Source organism: Poecilia reticulata, linkage group LG16 (assembly GCF_000633615.1).
Source record: "Poecilia reticulata strain Guanapo linkage group LG16, Guppy_female_1.0+MT, whole genome shotgun sequence".
NCBI lineage: Eukaryota > Metazoa > Chordata > Actinopteri > Cyprinodontiformes > Poeciliidae > Poecilia > Poecilia reticulata.
In genome coordinates, this window is record NC_024346.1 from 29,329,589 (window position 1) to 29,357,155 (window position 27,567).

The following is a 27,567-nucleotide window of genomic DNA, read 5'->3' on the forward strand; positions in this document are numbered from 1 at the left end:
GTGTGTGTGTGTGTGTGTGTGTGTGTACGGCTGTGGCTTTGAATGTGTTATTCTTGCCTTTAATCCCTTGTAGTATAAATTACATTTTATATATGTACAACCACAAAAAAAGATAGTTATTTATCTATGATCTGAAGAAAGTATAATTTATTTTCTGTCCTAAGGAGCTGTAGGATTTTTTTTTTTTCTGCTTACATCAGAGTTTTTCGGGATGTTTTTATTGCTATACAGACATTTTTTATCATTCAAAATCATAAAACAGTGTGGGAAATGTATATGTCGAAGTTTCATTTTAAATAAAACTGATATAACAGAAAAATAAAGAGGTGTGTGTGACAATTATTTTTGTGCCGTGAAGGAGGAGTACCTCGTTTGTCCAAATGGTGGCACCATTGAGTCTGTAAATGACTCCTTTTTCGTCTATAGACTGGTTGCTTATTTTCAATATTCTACTAAAATTGTTAAATGTACAAAAATATATTATCTATAAACTTTCAAACAACTTTCCTGTTTCTCTTTCCCTGCTCTCAGTTGAGAAGAAAAACACATTTTGCTTTGATGAAAGTTATTTTGCAAATGTTTGTACCTCGAATTCCTTTATATTGCAAAAATCAAATGGCATATTAATTATGCAAAAGTTGCTCTATATTTTTTTGTTGAAAAAAGCATTTAAAATAAATACCTTAAAATATAAATTCTTGAACGCTCCTGTAAAAAATATTCACCCCATTGCAAATTGTTCCTGTTTTTTACTTTTTAAATTATACTTAAATATTTCAGATAAATTAGACTAGTTTTAAAATCAAAAAGAAATGTTGCCCCACTCTTCTTTGCAGAATCAATTTAATCCAGAAACTTTGGAGGGTTTTCAAGCGTTAACAGCAAATTGGATTTCATATCACAGGATCTCAAATATAAAACCGGCCCTTCCAAACCCTTTATTTTTTGGATTGTTGTCCTCCTGCATAACCCAAGTGCAACTGAGCATAAGTTTGTCAATGCTCCTTCAGAGAGCAGGATCAATTCTTTCATTAATTGCTGAAAGCAGTAAAGTAGCTCTGTACCATCACACTGCCACCACCGTGTCTGGCAGCTTCACCTAATGCACACAGAGGTGCAAACACAATATTTTACCAATATTGCTGGGGATTGTCAAGTTACTTTATGGCAAATGTGAAGCAAACAAAGACATAAAAGTAGGAGATCTTTTAGCCTCCTCTATGCAGTCTTAAGGGTTATTTTTAAGGGATTTTTTTTATTATTATTTTTCGCATCTGTAATCAGTCCTAAGTTTATATTTTTCCTTACAGGGTAAGAAATGCTCTGAATACTCTTTCCTCTTAATTGTGTACATAATTTTGGATTTTTGACTGATATTAAAACTCATTTGATAATCAAGTCAAAATACAAATAAACTTTGTAAAGGAGCAGATTATTTGCATGACTTTTTATTATAATTAAATTGTTTTCAACATGCCACAGATTTTACAATTCATTTAAGCATACAAATAATTTCTGGTTATAATTTTTTTCCCATAAATCTCCTGCAGGACTCTTGGTTAGTTTTAAATCCTGCAGTCTGAATACTGGCAAAAGAAAAAAATAAAAAGAAGAAGAAGCTGCTTTTCGTTTTCCTCCCCTGTCTTCGTGTCACAGACTTGCGTGAGTTGTCATTTCCTGTTTCTCATCATGCAGGGAGGCTTAACAGGTTTGGTTGCGTGCAGCCTGCTGCCGGTGCAAGCCGCCGCAGTCCTCTAGGCTCAGCAGGCGTACAGCACCCTGCCCTGCTGGGCGATGGGTTCATGGGAACCCCCTTGTGATGGGATTTATACATGAAAGGCTGCATGTGTAGAGTTAGGGCTGAATGTTGGAGGACAGAGGCTCACAGAGGGAAGGAGGGGAGGCCAGCAGATGGTGACCTTTAGCAATACATTAACATGAACCTAGTGAACCCTCCCTCTCTCTGTTTTGCTCTCTCTCTCTCTCTCTGTTTCTGTTTCCACTTTGGGTGCACACACACATCGAAGATAGGAAAGCTGGATGTGCTGTTGGTTGTTTTCTGAAAAAGCTGAGTTGTAAGCTTCAAGAAACTGAAATAGGGAATGTTTCAAATTGCAGATTTTTTAGGTTCTAGAGTAAAGGTTTTTTTTTTAAATTTGACTATTATAAAAACCTTTGTATAAAAAATAAATGAATAGAAAATGATGGGATCAAATTTGAATTTTTGAGTATTTGTGAGTAATGCATATAGTTGTCCTGTTTATACTTGTTTTATTAATAAATATTTTATACGTTTATCATTATTTCAAAGTTTTACATACATTTTGTAAATATTTTGTAGATTTGAACTGTAACACTTGCTGGGACTTTGAGAAAATGCAGGAACAGAGGTTGAATTACATGTATATAATTCAGAGCATTTTGACTCTTGCAATGTTATTCTGCATTCAGTTTTCTTTGTACTTTATTGTGTATGATGCAGATCATTCACTCTTTCAGTGTTCATAACATCCATCTGCACCTTTATCTGTTTATTGGCTTTACTATCAACAAACAGATTTAATTGGAATCATTGCAAAGGTTTAGCAGAGTTGTCATTATTAAGAAACAGCATCATTGAAGTCTCAATTAGAATAATTCCTTATCTTGAAGGATGGCTGGCAAGCCTGCAGTACATAAAGCACTGCTATAGCTCAATGTCTGCTTCTTTTTTTTTTTTTTTTCCAAAGTGCAGCGCGTAAAGTAGGCCAACTCCGTCCCCGAGCTATCTCTCTACCCTCTGTCACACTCTTCTCTCAGTGAGGGTGTGAACGTGATTTCGGGGCCCGGGCGTGAACAGCTGTGGAGCAGTCGTGACTGCGTGATCGTTGTCGGCGGCGCGCCGAAGCGGCGTTTCAGCACCAAGGCCAGGGCTCGCGGCGAGAACAATAGGCGGCTCGCGCACCGTGTTGCCCAGGGACCGTCCTCTAAGTTTATCCCAGCAAATAGCCGCTAAAATCTGAGCGAATGAAAAAAAATCTTTAAAATGTTACAAATATAGAAAGTACATGCGGCATTACTACAGTAAATCAAATAATAATTTTAAAAAATTCAAGTTTGACATGGATTCACTATCTACAGTGTTATAGTTCAAGTAAACATCTGTTGATGGTCTCAAAAAAATTAAATAAGATCATTAAAGAAAATTGAGGAAAAAGCATTGAGAGGACTGTAAAACAAAGGTAATTTAAGAGTAAGTACTTCATCTGTCTTCAAGGCACTCTGCCCTGCATATTTTAGGTCAGCGGTCTCAAACTACATTCTTTAAGGGTCAGATTCCTTCATCTTTTAGATGTCTCCCTTGGCCTAAATACTTTAATTAAATGTTGAAACTGCCTCAGGAGAATGCAGTGAAGTTTTGCTAATGAGCTAATGTGGAGCAAGTGTGCCAAAGCAGAGAAACATATAAAAGTCACAAGACGCCATCCTTTCAGGGTTGGAGTTTGAGACCCCTGTTTTAGGCGCTACACTGATTTACCACACCTGATTCAGATGATTGTAGTTCAGCAAAAAACTCTGGACAACTGGAGATACGCCTCTCCTGAATCAGATATGTTAGAAGTATCTTTCCTAGATTTAGAAGAAGGACTGGACTTTAGCTAATATTATGTTCAAATAGTTTAACTAATATGGTACACTTAAATACCACTCTGCATTTCAAAAATCCAAATAATTGCTTTTTCTTTATTTCTCCTGTAAGGTTAAAATCAATAACCATTTAAACACTAGTATGATGTAAGCAAATTACAAGTTAAGCTAATGATAATAGGTATCTTTCACAGCTTTTCTAATGATAAAGCATCTGGTGTTGATGTAATGATGTAGGGGGATCCCCAAAATAAAAATCTGATAAGGCCCCGAAAAGGCTCGGACCAGCCCTGTGATTTACCAACAAGATATTCAACATCTCTAATTCCCGCGTGTTTTCGTGTTTTCAACGTGAACATGTTTGTTGACGGTCCCTTGATGTTACGTCACAAGCAAGCCATGAAGGGGGAGGGGCCTAGAGAGAGCGGAGGGACACCCGCATCAGTAGGACGTGAGAAGATACACAACGGTTGGACAGAAAATAAGCTCGAGGTAACTGTCCGCTCATTACGGTGGGAACAATACCGTCACGGCTGAAAGAGGTCGTAACGAGAGGCCAACCAAGTTCAAACAATCGTGAGTTAGTTTAAATTTTAAAAAGCCAGTTCGGTTGCAAAACAGGAATTAAAAGTGATAACCATATCTGGCGTCGTCCACTTTTTGGTGACATTTTCACTCCGTCAGCGCCTGTGAGAAGCTGTCAGCTGCCAGGACTTTCCTCCTTCTCCTCCAGGAGCACATTTTGTATTGTTTTTGTTTGTTTACTTATTTATTTATTTATTTATTTTTAAAAACACACACACACACGTAAACAGTCGAGCCAGTTGTAGTAGTATCTGTATACGCCGAGGAGGAGAAGAAGGAGGAGGGAGATCGCGGCTGGGCACAAAGAGCGGTGAGCACCCAGAGAGAGGAGGCTGGCGGACGGGACGGAGCGGAGCGGAGCGGCGAGGACAACAACGGGGACCCGACCGAGAGCATCTTTCTGTTCTACGCGGGCTCCATGAGTGATTTTAAATAGCGGTAAGCGCTTCATGTGTGTAGTCCTTACGTTTCCATGTGTTGTTTTGTGCTGGGGTCTGTATGTATATGCGTGTGTACATTGAGAGGGGATCGGACAAAGAGCAGCGGAGCCCCATGACATCCGTGTGTGTGCACTAACCTACAGCTGCCTAAACAAAGAAACTGCTCCAGTGCAATGATTTCCATCCATTCTCATTCTGTTTCTCTGTTTTTCCGTCAACAGGAATCCCCAACGCCGTTTATCGACCAAAAAGGTAATTTTCCCCCCTTACAGATATTTTCTTTTATATATATTTAATTGGAGGGAAAGGTGCCATTATTGTTTTGTTGATTGGCTAATTAACATTTGCATAATTGTTTTCCCAGAAGGTACTGGAGCCCTTTGTCATCAAACAGGGCAATAAATACTCAAAATGACTGCTCAGATGCTTTTATTTTTTTGGTAATTGGGGAGCAGATTTACATCTTTACTAAAATTATGCATTTTTACCAACAAATATGTTCATAGAAAACATAATTATGCTATTTTAAATACAATAAATGGCTTATTAAAAACATTGTAATAAATGTTAGTTTTGCAGCTTTTTTTTTTTTTTTGCTTTTTTACAAAAAATCTAGATTTCTAAATAAAAATTTTTAAAATGTTTTTCTCTTCCTTTTCAATCAGGACTTGTCCAGCAACAGCTGGTCCTCTCCAGAAATACCTGCTCCTGATCTGTTCACCCCCCCCTCCCCACCACCACCACCACCCTCTGGTCCTGCAGCCATCACCTCCACTTTGTACCAATGAAGGAGGCCGACGCCATCAAGTTGTTCGTGGGGCAGATTCCTCGGAATCTGGAGGAGAAGGACCTCAAGCCCATTTTTGAGCAATTTGGCAAGATCTACGAACTGACCGTGATTAAGGATAAATACACCGGGATGCACAAAGGTAGGTCTCACCCACTTACTGTAAACAGTAAGCAGAGAGACAGACAAAATGACACGAGTAAGAAAGAAACAGGGGGGATGGATAAGCAGTGCTGAATAGATAGACAGTGTGACAGTGAGGGAGTTGGATGGGTGGATTTTTCTGAGGCAGCTGTCAGATGTATCCATGGAAACTGTCACAGCACCTCGTGGATTTGTCTCCTGTTGTTGCCGCGGTGTGAGAGCATGAAGACAGTCAGGAAACCTCACTTAATGCACAGACTTACGGTTGGAAAGTTATCGTAAAATTTTGTCATTATCGTGGAAACAACAGTTACGTTAGAAATTCATAGATATTGTGACATCGTTAAACTCTAATTGATGAAGTCTGCAAACCCTAAAAACTGGCAGGATGGTTGAGATTAATAGTTCTGCCGTTTTCCTGAATAGGAGGATAATTTAAAAGAATACATTTTTAAATATGATTTGAGGCAATTATCATGTTGTGTTTAGTTGTGGAATTGACGTATGAATTTTGAAAACCATTTTATCATCACTTTTATTGTAATCACAACAAATGCCTCAAATAATTGTGATCCCTACATGGAGCTATTCTGAATTAACTGGACATGGCTACTTGAGATGCACTGATCTGTCTTTTCTTAGCCAACACCAATTTAACATTTTCTTTAAGGTTTGACGTTCAGATTTAAATCTTTGGTTAATTTATGTTTGTTCTTTTATAAGAACTAGAACATAAAGAGAATACCAATTTCTCTTCAAGAAAATATTCTATATAGCCTGACTGCTTCTAGCGGTCATTAATTAATATAAAATATAGTTTAGCAGCAGGGGCAACTTCCTAAGGCCAGTCACTGCAAAACTGAATTATGCTGTTTTAAAAGAGACATGAATTTGACTCGACTTTTTAACATGATTTAATATCCTACTAGTGATTAACGCAGTAACATTATTAACTGAAGTCATCAGTCTCCCTTTGTATTCTCGAGAGATTTAGTGTAGAGTGCTGGCATTTCCAAATCCAGCACGTTCATGACAGATAGAGGCTGGAATCTCAGAGCAACTTTCCTATAATTTTTGCAGCATTCGTTTTATCTGCTGAAGTCGTCCTTTGAAAATCCAACGAAACATAGTCAAAGGTGGGTCAAAGTTACATTCCATTCTGGTCCTTTTTGTGCCCTCTAAAGTCAAGTATTAATCGACCTCAAAAAATAATGGTAAAGAAGCGAAATAGCCTGCACCTGCCAAAATCTAGCTTGCTTCATAAATGACACAGTTTCCTTTGAAATGGCTTCTACTGTTTTTTTTTCTTGTTCTTACCTTATTTTTAAACACCTCTCTGATATTAAAAATAGCTAACTTTGAGCCGTCTTCTCGCAGTAACAACTTCCACACTGAAGAGTGTTAGCGTAGATCTGGTACCACTTAAATTGAGCGCACGTACTGATCAAAAAAGATTTAAAGATTTAAAGTTGAAGGATTCTGGCCCTTATTTATGAGTTTCCAACCGGTCAGTCACTGGTTAGGCTAAAAAAAAAATAAAAAATCTGCCAATTCCAACCATCAGCCAATTTCTCGTAGCATCTCTATATAATGCCATCTCTCTCACACACACAAATACACAGCCTTGCACAAATGGTGACCAGGGGTTCTTTCAGTTACATGAACCAGATTAGGCTGTGTGCTCCAATCAGTGTAATGGGACTGTAAGCCTGGGTGACACAAGGGAAAGAATTTGTTGTTTCGAGAATCCCCACAGCCACAGTAAGCCCCTCTTAAAAGCAATGAGATGGACGAGAAGATTCATGTGTGTCTTTGTGTGTGCGTGGCACGCGTGCCAGTGCATCTTAGTTATTCTATTTTTCGTCTTCTCTTGTTTTGTTGAGTCACAATGAATTCACACAGATTCACTGTGTGAATTAAACTCTTTAATCTGATTCTATGTAAGTCCGTGTGAGATGTCACAGCGGATGCTAACCTGCTGCTAATCTTGTTGTCTGACGTGCTGGTGACAGGTGTAGTAAACAGCTCTGCCCAGCCAGCTCTACTACTCACCCCCCTGCCCCACACTCAGACACAGGTACAGCATATAGGAGCGCAGACGAGTGATGGCAAACTCTGCATAGTGGTTGATTAAGGGCAGGACACTGGCACAGCTACACACACGTCTGTGCTGTTGTCATGTGCTCTGACTCGTGCCGTGGAGTCCTTACAAAAATATCCTCATTATTAAGCTGTACGTTTACTTTTTTTATTATCTTGCAAAATATTGATGAGTCAGAAAGTTCAACCAGTTAAGCCTGTCACAATAAGCAATAAACCAATTAGTCACATGATAAATCAAGCTTTATTATTTCCATTTGCACAATTGTTTGTTTTTCACATATCTCTCTCTCTCTCTCTCTTTTTCTTCTTTTCTATAAAACACTGGATGACAAACAGCTTCAGTCTAATGCAATGGTCTCAACTAGCCCATTGTTTTGAATGGCAGTTTCATTTATTTATTTCTTGTTCCAGGTTTTTTGTTGACTTATTTTGGATATTTAAAATCTCTTCCAGTTCCAGTTTTAAACATTTGTTAGAAATTAAAGTTTTTTTTTTATCTTTGAGAGGGCAAGCTTGGATTATTATGTCATTACCATTATATTTCTGTAACATGGCCTCAAAACAACATTATTGTTTATCTTAATGACTCATGGTTTAATTTATCCCATAAAGTGATGTGCCTAGCAATAGTAAAAGAAAAATATAAATTGTTTGCTGGAGGATGATGCAGAAAAAGACCCATTTACTGACCTTTTGTACCAATACCCCTGCTCCCCCTCCCGCCCTTCGCCCTCTTTTTCCCTCTGTTTGCCTCCTTCTTTCTGACAGGATGCGCGTTTCTGACGTACTGCGCACGAGAGTCGGCCCTGAAAGCCCAGAGCGCTCTCCACGAGCAGAAAACACTACCAGGGGTACGTGCTCAAAAACAAACAGCCATAAACACACACTTCCCATGGCACTAGGCACCGCTTACTTATGCAACAATACACACAACCTTGCATATATGTATTAGAGATCCCATCCCCTCACCTAAATACATAGACATTTAGCGTGCGGGTAAATACACACTTCAGTGTGTGTGTGTGTGTGTGTGTGAGAGTGTGTGTGTGTGTGTGTGTGTGTGTGTGTGTGCGTGTGTGTGTGTGTGTGTGTGTGTGCGTGCGTGCGTGTGTACGTGTGTGTGTCTGTGTGTGTGTGTGTTTGGAGGTTCTGCTCCCATTAGTAACACAGTGACATAACCCAGCAGCCGGCAGGCGTCTTACTGCTAAGGACAAACACTCCCCCTCCCGCTGGAGACATATAGGGTCCTCCGTGAGCATTATCATCTCCATTTCTCTATCTTTCGCTGTCACTCCATCTCACCGTCGTTCCCTCCGTCAGCCTCCGGTGATAGCTGCCATCTAGAGAGTGTGTGTAATTAATGTGACCATTCCCCTTTGTCTCATCCCAGGCTCCCTACAGTCTCTCTGCTGAGGGATTGTGAGCAATGACTGTGCAGGGGTAGGACACTGTTCATTATGGAGGGGGCACTGTGCAAGAAGAGCGTCTGTCTCATAGGCTGCAGCTCTCTATCTTTAGCTTTTCCCTTCTTTTTTTCTTTTCTTCCTCTGACCTGATTTCCAGGTGTCTTGTTTGGGATATTTAGATCAGGCATTTTGTGGCTGGTATAATTACATGTGTATTTGATGTGTGACTGATTCCAATATTTTATTTTCTGAACTGCAAGACATAAGAGATCAAAAATGTTGAATACGTCAGAAAAAAAAGAAATAATTAATACGTTTTCCGGGTTTGTAGACTCAAAATAGAGAAACACTGAGTTTTGATACATTTCATGAATTGGGAGTACAGCATATGATTTATGCTATATATAAACAACAATTTATTTGACAGATCAAAGGAACAATAACCTATGTCAACGTCTTGACAATTTACTGATTCATCTTTATTGGAAATACTTCCTAACTCTACCTTTTTGCACAAAGGATTATAAGCAAAATTGACTGCTAGAGGGCGAGATATAAAAATGCAAGTCACTTAGGAACAAAATGCTACTTTCTGCCTTATCTTAGTTCGGATTCGCAGCAATTACAACAGAATAGTCAGTGTGCCTCAGCCGTTACTGCAAGTCTCTCCATCTCATTTTCTCTGTGTTGCCTTGCAGCCGATCACAGTTTCAGTTCCTGCACCTTCTCCGCAAGCTGGAGTGTTGATAAGATCTATGTGAGAAAATAGTTGACAGAGAGCCTGAAGAGAAAACGTGGGGGGAAGGGAAATGTTCTTACACATATGAGCACAAATCCCTGCATGCATACATATTTAGCACCATCATGCATGCTCTTTCATGTAGCTGGAGAACACGTATACACTCACCTGTACTAGCAGCGTGTTCATAATGACATTAATCCAATTAGAGGCTGCTAAGACGTTTGACCTCTCTGCATTTAGAACACCTCTCTGCAGTCTGTTGTTCAGTTCTCATTTTCTCCCATGCCGCCCTTTGTTTTTGGAGTTATCGTTTTGACTCTACTGTGTTTTATCTCATCCCTTTCTGCTTGTGACATCGGTACAATGTTGTATGGAGGCAAATTTCACAGATTGAAAGTTACAGCATATTTCCAGATAAACTGAAGGAATTGTTCTGAACACAAAGATGAATGATTTGCAGGGTGGTTACTTACTAAAGAGACTGAAGAGCCAGGATCAGACCCACTGCCTTTTGTGCTAAAAATGGGTGTGGCTATCATGTGTTGGATTTTTTTAGTAACCCTAAACTATTAATGAGAAAACCTTCTATTAAATGTCCTCAGTTTGTCCAACCTTTTGAGGTTTATCTGAAAATGATCGCATTCTATTTTCAAATCAGGTGCTTATAACAATGTGAAAATATATTTGACTAAGATACTATTTTGGCGCTGACAGCTCATCAAATAAATCTTACACAGTTTGCTTACTCAAACTATTCATATGTCATAGTTATTCGGTTATTTACATTTTGTTTTTCCTGACTGTTTCGGCTCAGTCGCAGTGTGACATTTCTTAAAGCTAGAATTTTATATAGATGCACCTTTCAGAGATTTGTGACCTATTTACGATTTTCATCTTTTATGCTTTTCTACCTCCTTTCTGAAACATGAATAATACTAAACGATGACTCTAAAATGATACTAATAATGATGAACTTCTTAGATTAGTAAAGGCATCTACACTGAAGAGTGGTATTAGCTCAACCTGGTTGCGCTTGAATATGATTATTCCTCTTAAGAAACTGATAATCACACGAGTCCAATCACTCGCTTTTTGTTTGTACATTCTTTCTTTGAAACATAGATTTTGAACTCTGTTTACCTTAACCTATTCTGAGGTTTTATTCTGCTTTAACTTTCCACCAAATGTGTCTTTTTTTTCCTCCTTCCTTGATCTCCTTGGCTCCACCTGCCCGCCTCTTCTGTTGCTTTCTCTGAGAGGATTTGGAAATGGCTTTCACTTTCTTTCACACTTCTGTATATTGTCCTATCCTTTTCTTTTCCTGTGACATGCTTTTCCTTTACTGTCCCCCAACCCTCAATATCCTTTCCCTCATTCCATTATATCTCCTTTTCCTTCTCTCAAATCCCCTCTGTCCCATGTTCAGCTCCTCCCCTCCTGTCTTCCAGTCTTCGTGCACCAGTAGGATATTACAGGATGTTCTCCCCACTTCCCCCAATCCATTCATTTCATGGTTCTCCTACTCACGTCCCTCCCCTTCCCTGCTGTCTTCTGCTCACATTTTTCCTCTCGCTGCACGCTCGCAGTTTCTGCTCAGATTCTCATTTCACAGACATTTATGGCAACCCTTCTTTAGTCGTCCGCTCTACACCAGTCTTGCTCAGTATTTCTCCTCTCCCCCACAGTTCGTCTAGCCCTCATCTCATTTCCCTTCCTCTTGATTAGTTGACCCCTTTGACCGTTTCCATCTCCTCCCCCTTTCTGCTCGTCCTCCCCTGCTCTGTTTGTACGGCTCTTAGATGAGTTTACTGCAAACTTTTCTCCATTCCCAGATTCAGCTTAAATCTGTGCAGCATCAGGCTCATCATGAATGTTTAATGGAAGAGAAGCATCCCTCCTGTATAGATGTGTTTTTGTCTTGTACAGTAATCACAAAGCAATTAAAAGGTGCTTGATACAATGTTTTCCAGGTTAGCTATATAGATTAATTCATGTACAACATTTAAAGCGATGCATTAGAAAACAAAGAGGAATGCTCTGTCTCAGATTTCCTCGCTAGCCTCTGCAGAGCATGAGATTTTCCGATTGGAAACTGAGCGCAAATACAGAGGGATTGAGAGTGAGATGAACAGATGGCCTTATCAGGGAGTCCTGCGCCTTTTGTTTAGCTTGGACTCAGAAGGAGGAAAGAGGAAGCACATCATGGGAAGAGCAACAGTTACACAGTATTTGTTAAAGTAGTATAAGTTATTAAATGAAGCTATATTGTAGCTCGCAGATGTTTGGTTAGAAGTGGTCCAGAGTTTTCCTCTGGGAGGTGTTTACATAAGCTCACGCCAAGCCATTGACATTAATACTGGAGGCATAAAAGTTACTCCCAGGAATGTATCTTTGGCTTAATATGTTGATGTTTAATTTAAAACCATCAGCACATTGCCAGCGGCTCATCAAACCTCCCTAAAAGGAATGAGACATTATTATTATTATTATTATTATTATTATTATTATTATTATTATTATTATTATTATTATTATTATTATTATTTAATGTGACAATTGGTTGTTCATAAAATGTACCAGCATTTTCTGTCCGACAATCACAAGTGTACACATGGAAAGTTGACTCAGAGCTACTTGAACATTTGGAACTAACACTGTGTTTTTACAAAACAATTGTCTCATATCCACTGTTGAGTATGGGAATGGATCTCTTTCCAAAGGCCCTAGAAACCTTGAGTTGTCAATGGGCAAAAGCTACGTCTGGTTCAGGGCTTCAACTAACGATTATTAAAGTTATAGATAATTCTTTTGACTATTCTGACGATTAATCGATTAATTAGATTTTTTTTTAAATTGGCACAGTCTGCAGAATTTTTATTTATTCCTTTGTTATACAATATTAGAAATACATTAAAAGATACAAATAAACTAATAATACTTTTTAAAAATATTATTGGCTAAAAGGCAATAACTCCGAATTCATTTGGTGAATGCAGGATCATTTGTAACAAAAAACTAAAGTGCAGAGAAAAAAAACTTAACATCAACATGCTCAAACCCTTTCTGCTTTAGTTACCATCTGTATAGTGAATTGCTGGTCTATTGATAATTTTTTGGATTAACTCATTAATAATTGTAATTATTATTGTGTACATTTTGCAGTGTAATACATTTTTTGCTTTATAAGGAATTTGAACAGAGTGAAGTTCTGGGTTGAACACATTTACAGACAAAAGTGTTTTTCTTATCTCACCTACAAAATGAATATATGACACAGTTTTGGGTTCACTACTGCTCTAAATATATTGTTCTGCCCTAGTCCAATTTTTGTGCACTGTTAGTTTGAAGAGATGCTGGCAATATGCAAGGTCAGAGGTCAAGGTTTGGTGGAGGGGTGGGGGTCTGTTGCAGAGGCTGCTGTCAGAGCAGTAAAGCATTCCTTCCAGGCGATCATGATATCCGCCGTAAATATAAGGTCCTACATACTCTGCCGCAGTGCATTAGACGGAACGGCAGCCACTGCTTTTCTGTTCTGTTTCACGTTTCTAAAACAGAAAAATGTCTTTAAAAGGATTTTATATATTTACTCATGTCAAAGACGGTCCAGAGCGTTGAGGCGTGAGATCTGTATATATGCAAAGCCGGTAGAAACAGGCTCAGCAAAGCAAATGAGGCCAAATGTGCCGTGTTTACTCAGAGGCGCTGAAAACAGTTTGAAACCATGTAGGAATCTCCCTCAGATTCGCAGTTTTGCTCCACCTTGTGTTGGCCTGTCACTTAAGATGCAGATATAGCTGCACAAAAAGTTAATATTCGTAAAACCAATTTATGAATATGTTTTGCAAGGCCGTTTGCTCACTTTGTCAAAAATATATGTTTAATCTGACTTGTCACCATTCAAATGGTTTTTTTTAATACAGTATTGATTCATGAGAGACTCCTTATATCTCTGTCAATCCATCTATCCCTCTTTTTTTTCCTCCCTCCCGTCCTGGTTAGGTTTTAACCTCATATCTCCCTGCACTCTTTATCCCTCCATCCCTCCACGGCTTACTGTTGCTGTATTTCCCCACATATCTTTCCTCTTATCTGTTCTTTTGTTCTCTGCTGTTGATATCTCTCTTTCCCCATTTAATCTGCAGCCTCTTTGTGTTTATCTCTGCTTTCATCTTCTGTGCTACTTCACATACGACTGTTTCTACACACACACAAACGCGCGTATACACAGCGACACACGCACACATCTGTTTAATCACACTGGCATCCGCAGATCTGAGTGTAGGTGAAATTAAAGTGTGATAAGCAGCTTACCAGGTGTGTGTTGTCATGCTTTACTGCTCTCCAGGCAGCATTTTGCTCCCTGTTTTTTGATTAGAGCCAAAACGGCGCATGCACACACACCACACAATACACACCTTGTGTTTCCCATGACATTCTTGGTGCTTCTAAATGATTAAAAAGGCAGCAGTGCCAAAAGACAAGCAGTTAGCAATAAGTGATACAGCAGTGGATCAATACTCTTATTAAAAAATAATAACAGTTTGTAGTTTTTTCATATTGATTGAACACATACAGGCCCGATGGTGCGCTGGAGCCGATAAATTGAATTACCGTAGTCTCACTGTTACAGCTGTAAACATGACGGGAGCTGTTTTATTCTCCCTTTATTGAGCTTGTGTCCTCTCCGAAGGAGGACGCATGAATTTATGCATGTCCCTGGCCAAAAAGGCCGAACTTTTTATGCATGCAGCATGAACAGGGGGGCAGAAACGGCAGCTCAGAGTTACTGTTGCTCCTTCTTTCACTTCTGTTACATCACCTTGAGAAAATGTAATTACTAGCTGTAGCTCTTAGTATTGGTGTATTTTCTGTGCTCTAAGCCTACGACAATAGGCGGCACGTTTGCATGTGTCCATCATCACGCATGTGTGATAAATGCTTATCAGATCCGCTTAGGGTTTGTTCGTGTGGTGTGTGATCAGTGTTTGAGTTTCTACGTGGAATCTGAGAAGCCTGCCAGACAATCTCCCTGTGGGGCAAAGCTATGATGAGCAATTATCCACTAGGGCGAGTTTGTAGGCTAATTTTGCATATTTATGTGGTCAGCAGCACTGTTTACTATTCCCCTTCGCTGCTTACTGCTGCATTTTCAATTTAGAGCAGACCCCAGTTTTCTTTCACTCTTTTCCTCTCTCTGTCTTTATATTCTCTCCATCTTTTCCTCCGCTGCCTCTATCTCTCTCCTCCTGATGGGGTTTGTGATGTGTATCGCTCCCCCCATCCCTCAGGCTGCTTCTCTATTTTTATCCTCACTGTGTGTGGGATGGGATGGCAGTAAAAGGACAGGTGTAGATTTGGCTCTGTGTGTGTGCGTGTGTGTGTGTGCGTGCGTGCGTGCGTGAGAGAGGTAGACAAGAGGAGGAGCCGAACCGAGGGGGGTTTGAAGTGTATTTGTGTAGGGTTGTGTTCATCTAAGACCAAAGGAGATTTAGCTTGTTTATTTAAGGCAAATGTCTGTCTGCGGTTGGGCTTAAATAGCAATGTGGACGTGCTTTCTATCAATCTTGTGTTTGAGGATATGCAGAACTCTATCACATTTTCTTACAAATGCACACTTCAGTTTATCTTATTGAGATTTTAGGTGATAAACCAGTACAAAGTAGCACATACAGTAAATGTCAAATGGAGTTAAAGGGAGACATGGTTTACAAATAAAATTCTTCACTGGAGTTGGGCATTTATCGTATTTCTTATTATTTATCGTAATACATTTCTTATTGTAAGAATTTTGAATTATCATTACGATAAATTCCAAATTATGGTGTTTAAATATCAAAATACAAGATATAACTCAAAGTATTCGTCTTTTATTAACCCGTTCCATTTTACAGTAAAAAAGGCCACTGACATGCAGTGCATTGTTAAAAAGCTGACTTAGGCACACCCATCCAATAAACCTGGCTAAATACAGGAAGCATTTTCAAATAAAACATGAGGCATGTCCTGATTTTTTGCTATAAATACATTTTAAAAAATGTATACCAAGAAAATGAAAACCTACTAACCTCAGAATGTAGGACTTTTTATATCTTTTTTCAGTTAAGCAAATGTTATGGGCACTTTTCAGATTTTCATTTGTTTCAAACATTTGTAAACCTTATATTACTTTCCTTCTATTCTGAATTTAGGTGCCACTTTGTGTTCGACTGTCACATAAAATCCTATTAAAATACATTGAATGTCAGGGATTTATCGTGACATGGATGGTTTAGCAGAACACTGTATGTGTGTGGGTCCATATGTGGGTACATTTATGCATGCAACATGCGGAGAGAAAGAACGCCTGCCTCATATTTCACCACAAAATTGAGGCAGAATCTAATCATAGCCTCATAAAAGCCTGACCCTGGAGAGAGCCTGCCTCTTTAAGGCCTCCGACACACACGCACACAGACGCTTGCAGATCAAGGTCAGTGATTATACCAGAAAATGGTCCAAATGAGCCAGCAAATAAGAAAACAGAAACACACACCTACAGGAAAAATTAAGTGATTAGCTGCTTTGATAATTATGTTTGTTTGGACACATGACTAGCAGGTTGCCCTGAATGTTCTCTGCCAAACCGTGTGTCTCATAAACCGAGCTTTAAAGTAGCCTTAAACTGAACTGTGTCCATTTCCAACACCATCTGTTTTACAAATGCAGCCAGCTTCTGCAGGCTCTGTTTTCCATGTACACACAGAGGGGGAAAAAAAGCTACTCAGTTGCAATTAACATTCATCATTTTGTCTTATTTTTGACACTTTGTGAAATAGCGAAAACACAGAGAGGGTAGTATGTGTTTTTCAGATGTTGGATTTGCTTGTGCAAAATAACAAATATCTCACACAGAGCTACTGCTGAAAGTGAAACGCGGCCTCCTTTATCTATGCATTTTTTTATGTTTATGAGGAACTAAATTAACAGCAGTAAACTCGACCAGTACGCTCCCTTTGATATTTGCATAGAGATGAGACTTTGATCACTAGGCTGGTATGAGGTTCTCAAAATAAAACAACCTTAAGGGGTAACGCCCTGGCTTCATCTTATCACAAAACCATTCACGCAGAAATTGAAACAGAAATTGGTGTAAATATTTTTGTTCAGAACAGAAAAGCGATAATTGTTCCAACTAATGACAATGATAGATATTAGCATTTGACTGAGATACATAGTCTTTAGAGAATTTTAGCACTCTGCTTTTTATTTAAAAAAATAAATAAATAACCCAAGATGCAGGGGTTGCCCAATTTAATTTGGAAAAAATACTCTGTTTTTAATCAGCTGACCAGCAGGACACAGCAACATGTAGGGAGGGGCAGTTCTGTTTTACTCTAATTGCCTATTACGAGTATAAATTTTACCGCTTTCTCAGAAAAATCTCAAATATAATGTCCGTGGTATAAACCGTCTTCAGGTTATATGGCCCATATTTCATGATGTGGACATATAGAACAGATCCATACAGATCCAGCCTGAATGAATGTGTGAATTTGCATGAATGAAATGGGGACTAGGAGACGTAGAGGAGGGCCCTGAAGAGGTTCTTTATGAATAGGGACGTACAGACAGGGAGGGGGCAGGGTGAGACAGGGGCGGAGTAGAGGAGGTCGGGGCAGAAAGAAGGAGGAAACAAGACAAAAGTTGTCTGTAATGAGTGTGGAGGAAGGGACAGGCGGGCGGTGCAATAGAAGAAAGGCTTTTCTCTGAATGCTGGAAGGGGTGGGAGGGAGTCAGGCGGACTTCTGTCAATTTAAAGAGAGACATCTGTCAAAGGGGAGTGTGTGTGCCTGCAAGTCTGAGTGTGTGTGTGATTAGGCAGAGAAATGGGATGCCAGGACTTTATCTGCACCTGGGATGTGACTCTTATCAAACCATAACTTTCTGTCTAAACACTGAGTTCTTTCACCCTGACCACAGAGAAATTGAGCTTTTTACAAACTCATTAAACTTGTGAGAACTTCCCCTGCTTGGATGATTACTAACCATCTAGTTTTTCCATGTAATATTTCTCATAGACTGTCTTATATTTCTTTTAGATTGATTAAGAGCAGTAGTCAACTCTCATATATATTTCATGATGGGGTGAGGAAAAGTAATCGTTTTTCAGACTTTATTCTTTACCCCATTTTATAAAAACTATGTCCATTTCGATGCCATCTTGCAGATATCACACTTACCATTAAATTAATAAGAAACATTTGTATTTATTCCTAAATATGGACTTGATTTCTTCTACTTTTAATGCCTACTTAAGCAAGAAGGAATTTATCCTGCAATCTGCTATGATTAGTGGGAAAAAAAATGGCACAATGTAATATATCTCATTTTCTGTCCACTTGAGGTTGCACTGACCTCATTTTATGACACAAATAAGTATTTCTATGTACCCATTCATGAAATGTTAGTTAAAAACCAGTGTGTTTTAATGTGACCATGTAAGAACATAAATCCATTTGGATATCAGTCTTTTATTTTCTGCATTCCCACCTACACCATAACTATCCGAGCTTTCATAAATGTGTCAGGCTCCGGATTGGACGTAATCTCAGTGAATGTGAGATTTCTGCAGCCATGAATCTGTATGGCTTTGAACGGCCTTTTTAATTCACCAGCTCATTTCCCAAAGGACTTACACTCCCGAAAATAGAAAGAAGGTCCAAGTGCATAGGTCTAACAGTTATCCGCTATAGTGCTGTTGGATTATGTTGAACTAAATCCACAGGATCAAATTTCAGTGAGTGCTCCGCTGCTGCATGCTGAATGTTCTCGTTGGGCTTGACAAAAACAGCGTAATATTTTAGGGATCAACACGGTGGCTACCGCTGCTTTATGCATGGTTTGATGTTATTATTGTGCAGGCAAATGAGGAGAAAAACACAGTGAGAGGAAAGGGAATATGCTGCTGCTCCAGCAGAAAGGCTGGTGAAGGGTTTCTGCCAGATAACTTACTGAACGGAGAAGATGGAGGGCAGACCTCTCAGGTGTGAAGAAAGGAATTAGAGACAGTAGAAGGGGGAGGAGAGAGGAGGGGGACGGGGCACCAGGAGCCTGTATTATGGTTGCAGACCTGAGTCACTAGGCAACGGAGTCGAGCCAGATGCCAGGTTGCTAGGAAACCTGAGGGATGCAAAGCCTAACGTGGTTCTAAATAGAGATGATAGCATGGAGGGGTGGAGCTGTGCTTCTGTTCCCCCTTAACGCTCACTCCCTGTTTCTCACATTTTGATGTTTTCATGTTGCTCTAAATGAGACGGACAAATTCAGTTTGATCATCATAACAGGATGTTACATGAATATTGTTTTCTTGCTGTACAGACATGTTAACTTTTCATAGATTTTGACTCACGCAGTGCAAAATATGACCCGGGTCTATATTTTATATAGAGTCCAGTTCTGGTAGTTGTTGTATACTTGTTTTGTTGCATGAAGTAGAGATCTTCAAATTTAAATATACGATTGGACCTAAAGGTCTTTATAGCTAAATGTGAATTGGACAAATTGTAGTGTGTGTTGAGATTACTTTTTTTTGTAATTTGGAGGTATATACCTCCAGGTCTGTGCTAAATGGTTTTTTCTCTGATGAACACTTTAAGCCCATTAAAGCCAGAGTATTCAGCGATTATTGTGAAACAAAAATAACATATTTGCAGTGTCACAACAGTCCTTTTTTTCTTTCTACAAATATAGAAAAATGGCTGCAAATACGTTCACACAGTTTCTTTATCCTTATGTTATTTCCTCTAAAGTTTATATATTTATACTTTCTGTTTGTACCCTGTGAGCGCCTGAAAACCAAAGGCAAATTCTTTCTTTGTGCACAAAATGTCGCCCAATAAAGCTGATCCTGATTCTATAGAAATAAACTGGGTTGAAACCAGTTACATGAAACATATACTTTTAGCTAAAATCAATATACTTGTATATTATTCAATAATTCTGATTAAAATGCTGATTGTGTGCATGAGCTGCTAATTATTTTGTTCTGCTACAGCTGTAAGTGTGCAGACGCAGCCTCAATAAAAGCTGCATTTATGTTTCAAGATATGCTGGATTCAAACTGTTGTGGGTGGTTTTTCAGCATAGTTGGGTACTAAATGTAACCAATGTAGGGAAGAAGCCTTTTTGATGAAGGGAATATTTTATTTTTGAAGTACCGTCAAAAACAGAATATGGAGGATTATGAATCTGGACGTGGAGAGCAAGGAACCAAGGAGTCAAGGAGAGGCAGAAATAATGCGAGATTGTGGAGTGAGGATAAAAATAGTTTTCATTCCTTGTGCATTTTGGAAAATGGACTTCTGAAATTGTTAGGTTGAAGCGTCCCGAGGGAGAGTAAAAGGGGAATGAGGAGGTGTGACCATAAGCGTTTACAGAGGATTCAAGAGAGCATTTTACATGGATGCATACTCACATGAATGTATGTTGCCTTGTTGTTTTTTAAGTGTTAAAGTGAATAATTCCTTCCTGTTGTGCAGAAATACTTTTGATGGCAAAAGAGAAGCAAATACAAAATAAAGCTGCAGTTTTGATTTATGTTTGTACAGTTTCTTTTTCCTACCACTTCCCCCCCTTCATCACGGTGGATGGTTTGTTCCACTGATTTTGCGTGGGTGGGGGAGGGGGCAAAATACGATTTGATTGGATAATCCAAGGATTTAATATCCTCTAATCCTGGTACAATCCTCTCCGCATTACTGCAGGGAGTAAGATTAACTGTAAGTGTGTAGTATGTGTTTGTTTCTGTGTGAGCAAAAGGTCGGGTGCTGTGAGACACTGGAAAGGCGTACCGTAAAACTGTTTCAGTGTGTGCGTGAGTGTATTTGCATAGATAAGTGACATGCACTGTGTGTCTATAGTATTTCTATTGACACCACAGCGTGTAAATGGGCTTGTGTTTGCATGCAGGTTTTGGTCAGGAGTGCATGAGTGGAAGCCGGGCTTTTACTCAGTGTGTGTGTGTGTGTGTGTGTGTGTGTGTGTGTGTGCTCATGCAGCATCACATATATGCCCTCATGCATCGCCTCACATGCAAGTTCACTTTCCTCAGAGACACAGCAACTTGGAAATCTTCTTAGTATGCAGCAGGATAGATCAAACCGCACTCCGGCGCGAGTCCTGGCTCCTCTTTACATGTACACGTTTGCAGATGGTTGCTGTTAATTAAGTCTTATTTGGAACGTGAGTAATTAGAGGATAATTTGACATGAAAGGAGTGTGCGGCTGTTCTTGTGTAAAGGAGAGAGACAAAGACAAACTGGAGTACAGTTTGACTGCCTAACCAGGCTCAAGGGAATTTTAATCAGCACAGTATAGATTTACCACATACTTATTTCCATATCTGGCCCCTGCCACCTTCTTCATTACTCTCTTCAATGTACATTTCTTTCTTCTCTAACAGTTTTACTCATACTTGTTCTCATATTCCTGGTTTTCATGCCAGTATCCAGAGAGTAAATTCATTGTAGAGACAATTTAGAGGGCAGTACAAAGCCACTAAAGCATCCTCTGGCACTAATTCTTTGTTTACCCAAAGAGCACAGCAGTCGCCCTTGGCAACCAGCATCCTTGTTTACCTACTCAGTGTGCCGTCATATGATTGCCATGACAACAAGCTGGTTGCCATGCGAATTTTCCGATCCCATTGTGATGTCTCTGAAGAGGCAGTCTGCACGTCTCACCTGCTGCTTCTCTTCATGTCTTTAGTTTCTCCTGCTCATTTTTTTTTCAAGCAAGTTAATCACAGAAACGCATGTTATTTCTTAAGATTGTAATGTCACAATGCTCATATACAGAGCCTTGCAAAAGTATTAATTCCCCCCACTGAACCCTTCAGCAGTTTGTCATGTTACAACCACACACTTCAGTGTATTTTGTTGGGATTTTCTGTGATAAACCTGCACAAAGTTGGACATAATAGTGAAGTGGGGAAAAAAATGAAACATGGCTTTCAGAATGTTTTGCAAGTAAAAATTTGAAAAATGTATCTTGCTTTGAAATTCAGTTTTCTCTAATACCGTCAATAAGATCCAGTACAATCAATCCCCTTCAATTGATTGCCAACTTAGTAAATAGAGCCCACTTGTGTGTAATTTAATTTTAGTTCTAATCTAATTTTTCTGTGAATTCCTCTGAGGTTTGTTAGGGAACACTCAGAAATAAACACCAGCAGGGATGGCAGGGAGGGAGTTGTGGAGAAGGTTGAAGCAGAGTTGATTAGAAAGCCATATCCCAACGTTTGACGGTGGCAGAATCATGCTGTGGGGTTGGTTTTTAGGAAAGGTGATCTGCATATCTGTGCATATACACTAATCAATAAGCCATGATTCCACTGGAAGTGCCAGGGGTTTTCTGTTTAGCCTATTTTACGTGCACAAGTACGAGGCTTAATGGAGGAAGAAATTGAAGAGGTGATGGATTGATCCAAGGTTAGAGAGAAGGTTGGTGGACACAAATCTTGCAACTATCAGGCCTCTCTACAAAGGAAGACCAAATCAATGTACAAGACGGGACTGATCAATGAGCTGATGGATGGCAACTTGGATGGACAGCAATAACATTAGGACCAGAATAGGATGGATGGATGAATGGATGGATGGATGGATGAATTTCACCAGTAAAGGTGCTAGAATTAAAAAATATATATATCTATGATATGCTCCTAATTTGTGAGTGTTTCTTATGAAGAGATGTGAGGATATGTGTTTTCATCTGTGTGCAATGATGTCTGTGCGTGTGTGTGGGATGGCCTTGCCCTAGATCGATAGTTTTGTGGTGACAGCTAAGAGCTGATTAATCAAATGCATAGATCTGTCTTTCTCTGCTCTGCCCTCTCCTCAATTACCAGCATCATTACATTGCCTTAACACCCCACTGGGACGCCGAGCCATTCTTCCTCCTTCTCATCCCTCTACATCTTCCGTCCTTTTCTTCCAGTCCACACATTCGCTCAAACTACAGCAAGGTTTATAAGAATTCAAATAAAAAGAAGTTATGTCATCCCTCCTGGAAAGTCGACTCCTCAGTACTGTGTTGAGTCTCGTCTCTCCTCCGCTCCTCCTCTGGGTCTACCTTGCTTCTTCTTCCTCATTCCATGTCTCTTCTCTTTTTGCCACCATCATTCTGCAGCTCTGCTCCTCCAACCCATCCCTCTTTCTCCTACCTATGACTAAGCACTGTGTGTGTGGAGTGTTTTTTTTTGTGGTTTTTTTCTGTCTTTTTGTTTTGTGTGAACCAAAGGTACAGAAGATATGAATGGGAGGGATGTTTGCAACGTGCGTTTGGGATAATGCATCAGCACTCTTGGCAGAGGATCTCGGTAGTCGTGAGATTTTTTTAGACAGAGCGAGTCACGACTGAATCACGCCCCGTCCGCCTGCTTGCTCCTCTTTCTCTTTCTATTCTTTTTGAATCGTCTCTCAGGGGCAGGCTCTGCTTTCATCCCTCCACTCTCAGCCTTTCGCTTTCGCACTTTCCATTTAATACTTCTTTTTCCATTTACTCCCCGGGGTTCCTTTTAGCCTTCCACCTGCCCTTTCTAGTGGTCGATGTGAGTCGGGGTCCCCCAGGCTTCTCCCTCTGAGTTGTTTTTTTCCTATCCTTTTATTTTCAGTTGACTGTGCCCGTTCCCTTTACACACTTGTCATTTCACTGAACAACATTATCTCCCCCTCTCTCCCACGCCTGCCCCGTCTCATTTCTCCTCTTCCCTGTGTCTCTGCCTTCTCTTGTCCCTCATCTAATCCCTACTTTTTAGGTAATCCAGATCAGCTTGCCTGCATTCTTAATCTCGCCACTTCTCAATCCCCCAGTCTGTGAGTGTGTGTATGTGGGACAAATCAAAGACTGTTTATGTTTGAGTCTTGAAGTAAATGTCACCTGCTAACTAGAGAAGCACCAGTTCAGTCGGCCAATTGACCTATTTGCCCTCGATCCGGAGATCAAATACTAGAAAATACTTTTTTTTAAGTCAATTTATTAAACACATCAAAAATTAATAAATCCCACCATTTTCAAACCAGATAAGCATCAGAACAGCATCTGCCTCAAAGCACCCTTTTGACTTGAATAAAAGCCACATAAAGGTCAGGAACATATGTTTGATGCATAAATGAGGATAATCTTGTTACAGTTTTTAAAATGAAAAAATGCTTTCTTGCTAAATTTGAGTTGTCATGTCAGTCCAGAAAGAAAACTGGGAATCCATGTCGGTCATGAAAAGGTTGATTACTGCTTATCTAACCATAACCTTGATACTTGAGTAACAAAAATACATGAATAGACCATGACTGTTGTCCTTACCTTAATTAGATTTTTTTTCTTTTTTAGAAATGAAAGAATTATTTTAAATTCAAACTGCAAATTTCTTAAAGAATATATTTCTTTAGACTGCGTTTTTACTGAGGTTGAAATTATGTCATTAAAAAAATTGGATCCGGCTGTTGTTTTTTCTATCTTTCTTTGATAAGGTCTGACTAGTAATTGGCAGATCAAATAGTAAAAACATATTTTTCCTCGTAATTAAATGCATCAAAAAGAAGAACCCTCTCTGTTTAAAACACATCAACTAATAGCATGTCTTCTGAAGGAGCTTTATAAATAAAAAACAGATGAAAGTTTAGTGGCATAAGTGGAAATAGTCTTGTAATTCCTACTTTCCTGTTAGTTTTTAAATGACTGACTTTATTCAAGAACATGTACCAGAGTGTTTTTCTGATTGATGTGTTTTTATGAAAGTTATTTTTTATAAAAGTTTAAATCACAGCTATGCAGCTCAGACCTCAAAATAGACTGGAAATCAGTTTTGGAGAAGAAAAGCTTTTAGAGTGCATCTACTCCTAACATAACCATGGTATACAAATAACTTTAAAAAATGGCTCTGCCCTATCTTTTGTCATATTAAGCCACCTCATTTCATTTTTGTTTAAATAAAATAATTTTAAATTTAAGTCTAATACTTAACGTTTTGCCTCTGTTGATAGTTTTCAAGATGTTCTTAATTTAGTGGCAATTTTTTTGAATACTGAACTTCTCACCAAAACCCTACCATCATAAATCGATCATTAGAGTAAATTTAATGATTAAAGGACAGCATACATCTCACCAGACAGTTGAATATCTCTCATGGAGTTGAATTAAGTGTGACTGAAAGATATTTAATGTTGACTTGCTTTGCTGATGTTTTCCTTTGTTTGTCCTTCAGATGAATCGGCCGATCCAGGTCAAACCAGCTGACAGTGAAGGCCGAGGAGGTGAGTCGTCTTTCTCCTTTTGTGAGGACACATTTTCAAAATGTCTTCCCTAACTATAAACTCAACCATCTCAATGAGTCCGTTTTATATTTTATTTTTTGTCAATTTTGATGTGTGTTTAAATTATTAACCTCAAATAATCTTTAATAGATGTCAGAAGGTTTCATGCTGGGCATGATTTTACTAAATACCCATACTTTTACACAGACGTTCACACTGGCACCTCACTTTTCTAATGACCAGTCTCGGTAGTCAACACTGCTCCCTGGTGGACGAAAACAGTATATCTCCCTCTAGAGCTTCAACCTTCATGTTATAAGAAGATATGTTACCAGTTTGGGGGCAAATAAATTGATTTTATGTCTTTTTGTTTTCCTTTCTCCTGCACATCCCTGGTGTCTCAGAGGACAGGAAGTTGTTTGTGGGCATGCTGGGAAAGCAGCAGAGTGATGAGGATGTCAGAAGGCTGTTTGAGCCCTTTGGCAGCATAGAGGAGTGCACTGTTTTGAGAGGACCAGATGGCACAAGCAAAGGTAAATTGCATAAGGTTGAACTGCTCAAGGAAAATATAGTACAAACAACTTTATTTGCTGTAGCATTGATTACTAATTTGATAACTGTGGTTTGTTTTTGTTGTGCAGGCTGCGCTTTTGTGAAATTCCAGGGTCATGCCGAAGCCCAAGCTGCAATCAGCAGCCTGCACGGGAGCCGCACAATGCCTGTAAGCTCCATGCATATGATTACTAATGATTTAAAAACATAAATGTGATTAATTTGAGTAAAAGGTTTGGATTCTGTCCATGAAAAAGTTTGAATCCCCTTTTAAAATGTTGATACATTAAACTTGGTTGTATGTTATGTATTTTTAAGTGACAAACTTATTGAAAACAGCACATAATTGTGATTGGATGGTTTTCCACAGATTAGATTGATTTTACAGAAAATGCAATGGCAATTGGTACTGTAATTACAGCTGCAACTCTTTGTGAGGAATGTCTCAATTAGCTTTGCACAGCTGGAAACTAAATGATTTCTTTACAAAGTAGCTCAAACTCAGTCAGGTTGGATGGAAGCAATCTGTAAATCATGCCACAAATACCCATAATAAGTTCTTACCTTAAGTTTCCCTGCGCTTGCTGAGGAAACATCACAACAGCATGATGTTGCCACCACCATGTTTCACAGTGGTGAACTTTATCCCTGACCTTTCTGGTCAGAGGCGTTCATAGAACGGCTGCGTTTAAACTGAGATAAAATTACACACATAGAGACTGTTTTCTTTTATTTACCTTTAGAGAGCACTGTAAACTGTATCTCTCCATCCACAGGGAGCGTCGTCCAGTCTGGTGGTGAAGTTTGCTGACACGGAGAAGGAACGGGGGCTGAGGAGGATGCAGCAGGTGGCCTCCCAACTCGGCATCTTCAGCCCCATGACTCTCAACTTTCCTGCCTACAATGCCTACACGCAGGCGGTCAACGCACAGGCAAGCACAAGCATACAAAAGCATACAAAAGCCAACTGTACGGCTCTCACATTTGCTGCACACCAAGTTTGCAAGGGCAGTGCTGTGCTTATGAAAGGATGTAATAAGTTTGAAGAGGCTATCAGTGGTCTAATTGGAGCTAATGTTATTACACAGACAACAGAACATACGTCATCTGGCATTAGCCTTCCCGCAACACACAACCATTAACCCACTGACTTGGGACATAATGGCCTTGTAATTAGATCTCTATTCATCTGTTCCTCCATCACTCCCTCTCCTTGGCCCTTCCTCCCATTTTTCATCTTCTTTTTTCTCTCTTCCTCTTTTTCCCATATCAATTTAACCCCCTTGCTCTCCTCCATCCTTTTTCTCCCTCGTCTACAGCTTGTCCAACAGCAGGCCCTGGTTGCCCAGTCAGCGTACTTGTCTCCTGTCGCAACAGTTGCTGCCGTACAGATGCAGCAGATGGCGGCACTCAATGCCAACGGAATCATCGCAACACCCATCACACCCATCACACCATCCTCGGGTAATTCCCCTCATGCACACTCTTCATACTCCGTAAATACCTGAAATTAAGGAAGAGAGGCTGCAGTTTGTTTTTATTAAACCAAACTATAAAGAAACGTTTAGATTATGGATTGGAGGGTTTGAACTCTTCACCCTATTACCAGGAAAGTCAGTGTTTCTGTGTGTAAAGGTTTAAAGTCTCCAATCTTCCCATCCTGCAAAGATTCAGCGGAGTAGATATCTTTGAAATCCTTGAAAATTCTTGAATTTCAAATATGTGTTTTGAAGATTTGGAAAGTGCTTGATTTTAAATTCCTTGAAAGTGTTTTATACTTAAACTGCACAGTTTTGTAGTAAAGTTGCTTGATTCAAAGCATAAATTTGTAAAATTATATTTACAGCTGAAATCAGATATTTTCATACACCTAATAACAAGAAAAACATTT

The 27,567-nt window shown here is 39.4% G+C and overlaps 1 protein-coding gene across 1 annotated transcript in view; it reads left to right on the forward strand.

The window, feature by feature from the left end:
• Window positions 1-4,062: 4,062 nt before the first annotated feature.
• celf3b (cugbp, Elav-like family member 3b) overlaps window positions 4,063-27,567 on the forward strand; it is a 30,702-nt gene continuing 7,197 nt past the window's right edge. Inside the window, exons 1-9 of the mRNA XM_008432735.2 lie at window positions 4,063-4,650; window positions 4,874-4,904; window positions 5,318-5,581; window positions 8,455-8,537; window positions 25,076-25,124; window positions 25,529-25,657; window positions 25,766-25,845; window positions 26,453-26,608; window positions 26,996-27,140. Coding sequence (XP_008430957.1) covers window positions 5,437-5,581; window positions 8,455-8,537; window positions 25,076-25,124; window positions 25,529-25,657; window positions 25,766-25,845; window positions 26,453-26,608; window positions 26,996-27,140 — 787 coding nt within the window. The 5' untranslated portion in view covers window positions 4,063-4,650; window positions 4,874-4,904; window positions 5,318-5,436. The remainder of the gene's footprint in view (window positions 4,651-4,873; window positions 4,905-5,317; window positions 5,582-8,454; window positions 8,538-25,075; window positions 25,125-25,528; window positions 25,658-25,765; window positions 25,846-26,452; window positions 26,609-26,995; window positions 27,141-27,567) is intronic.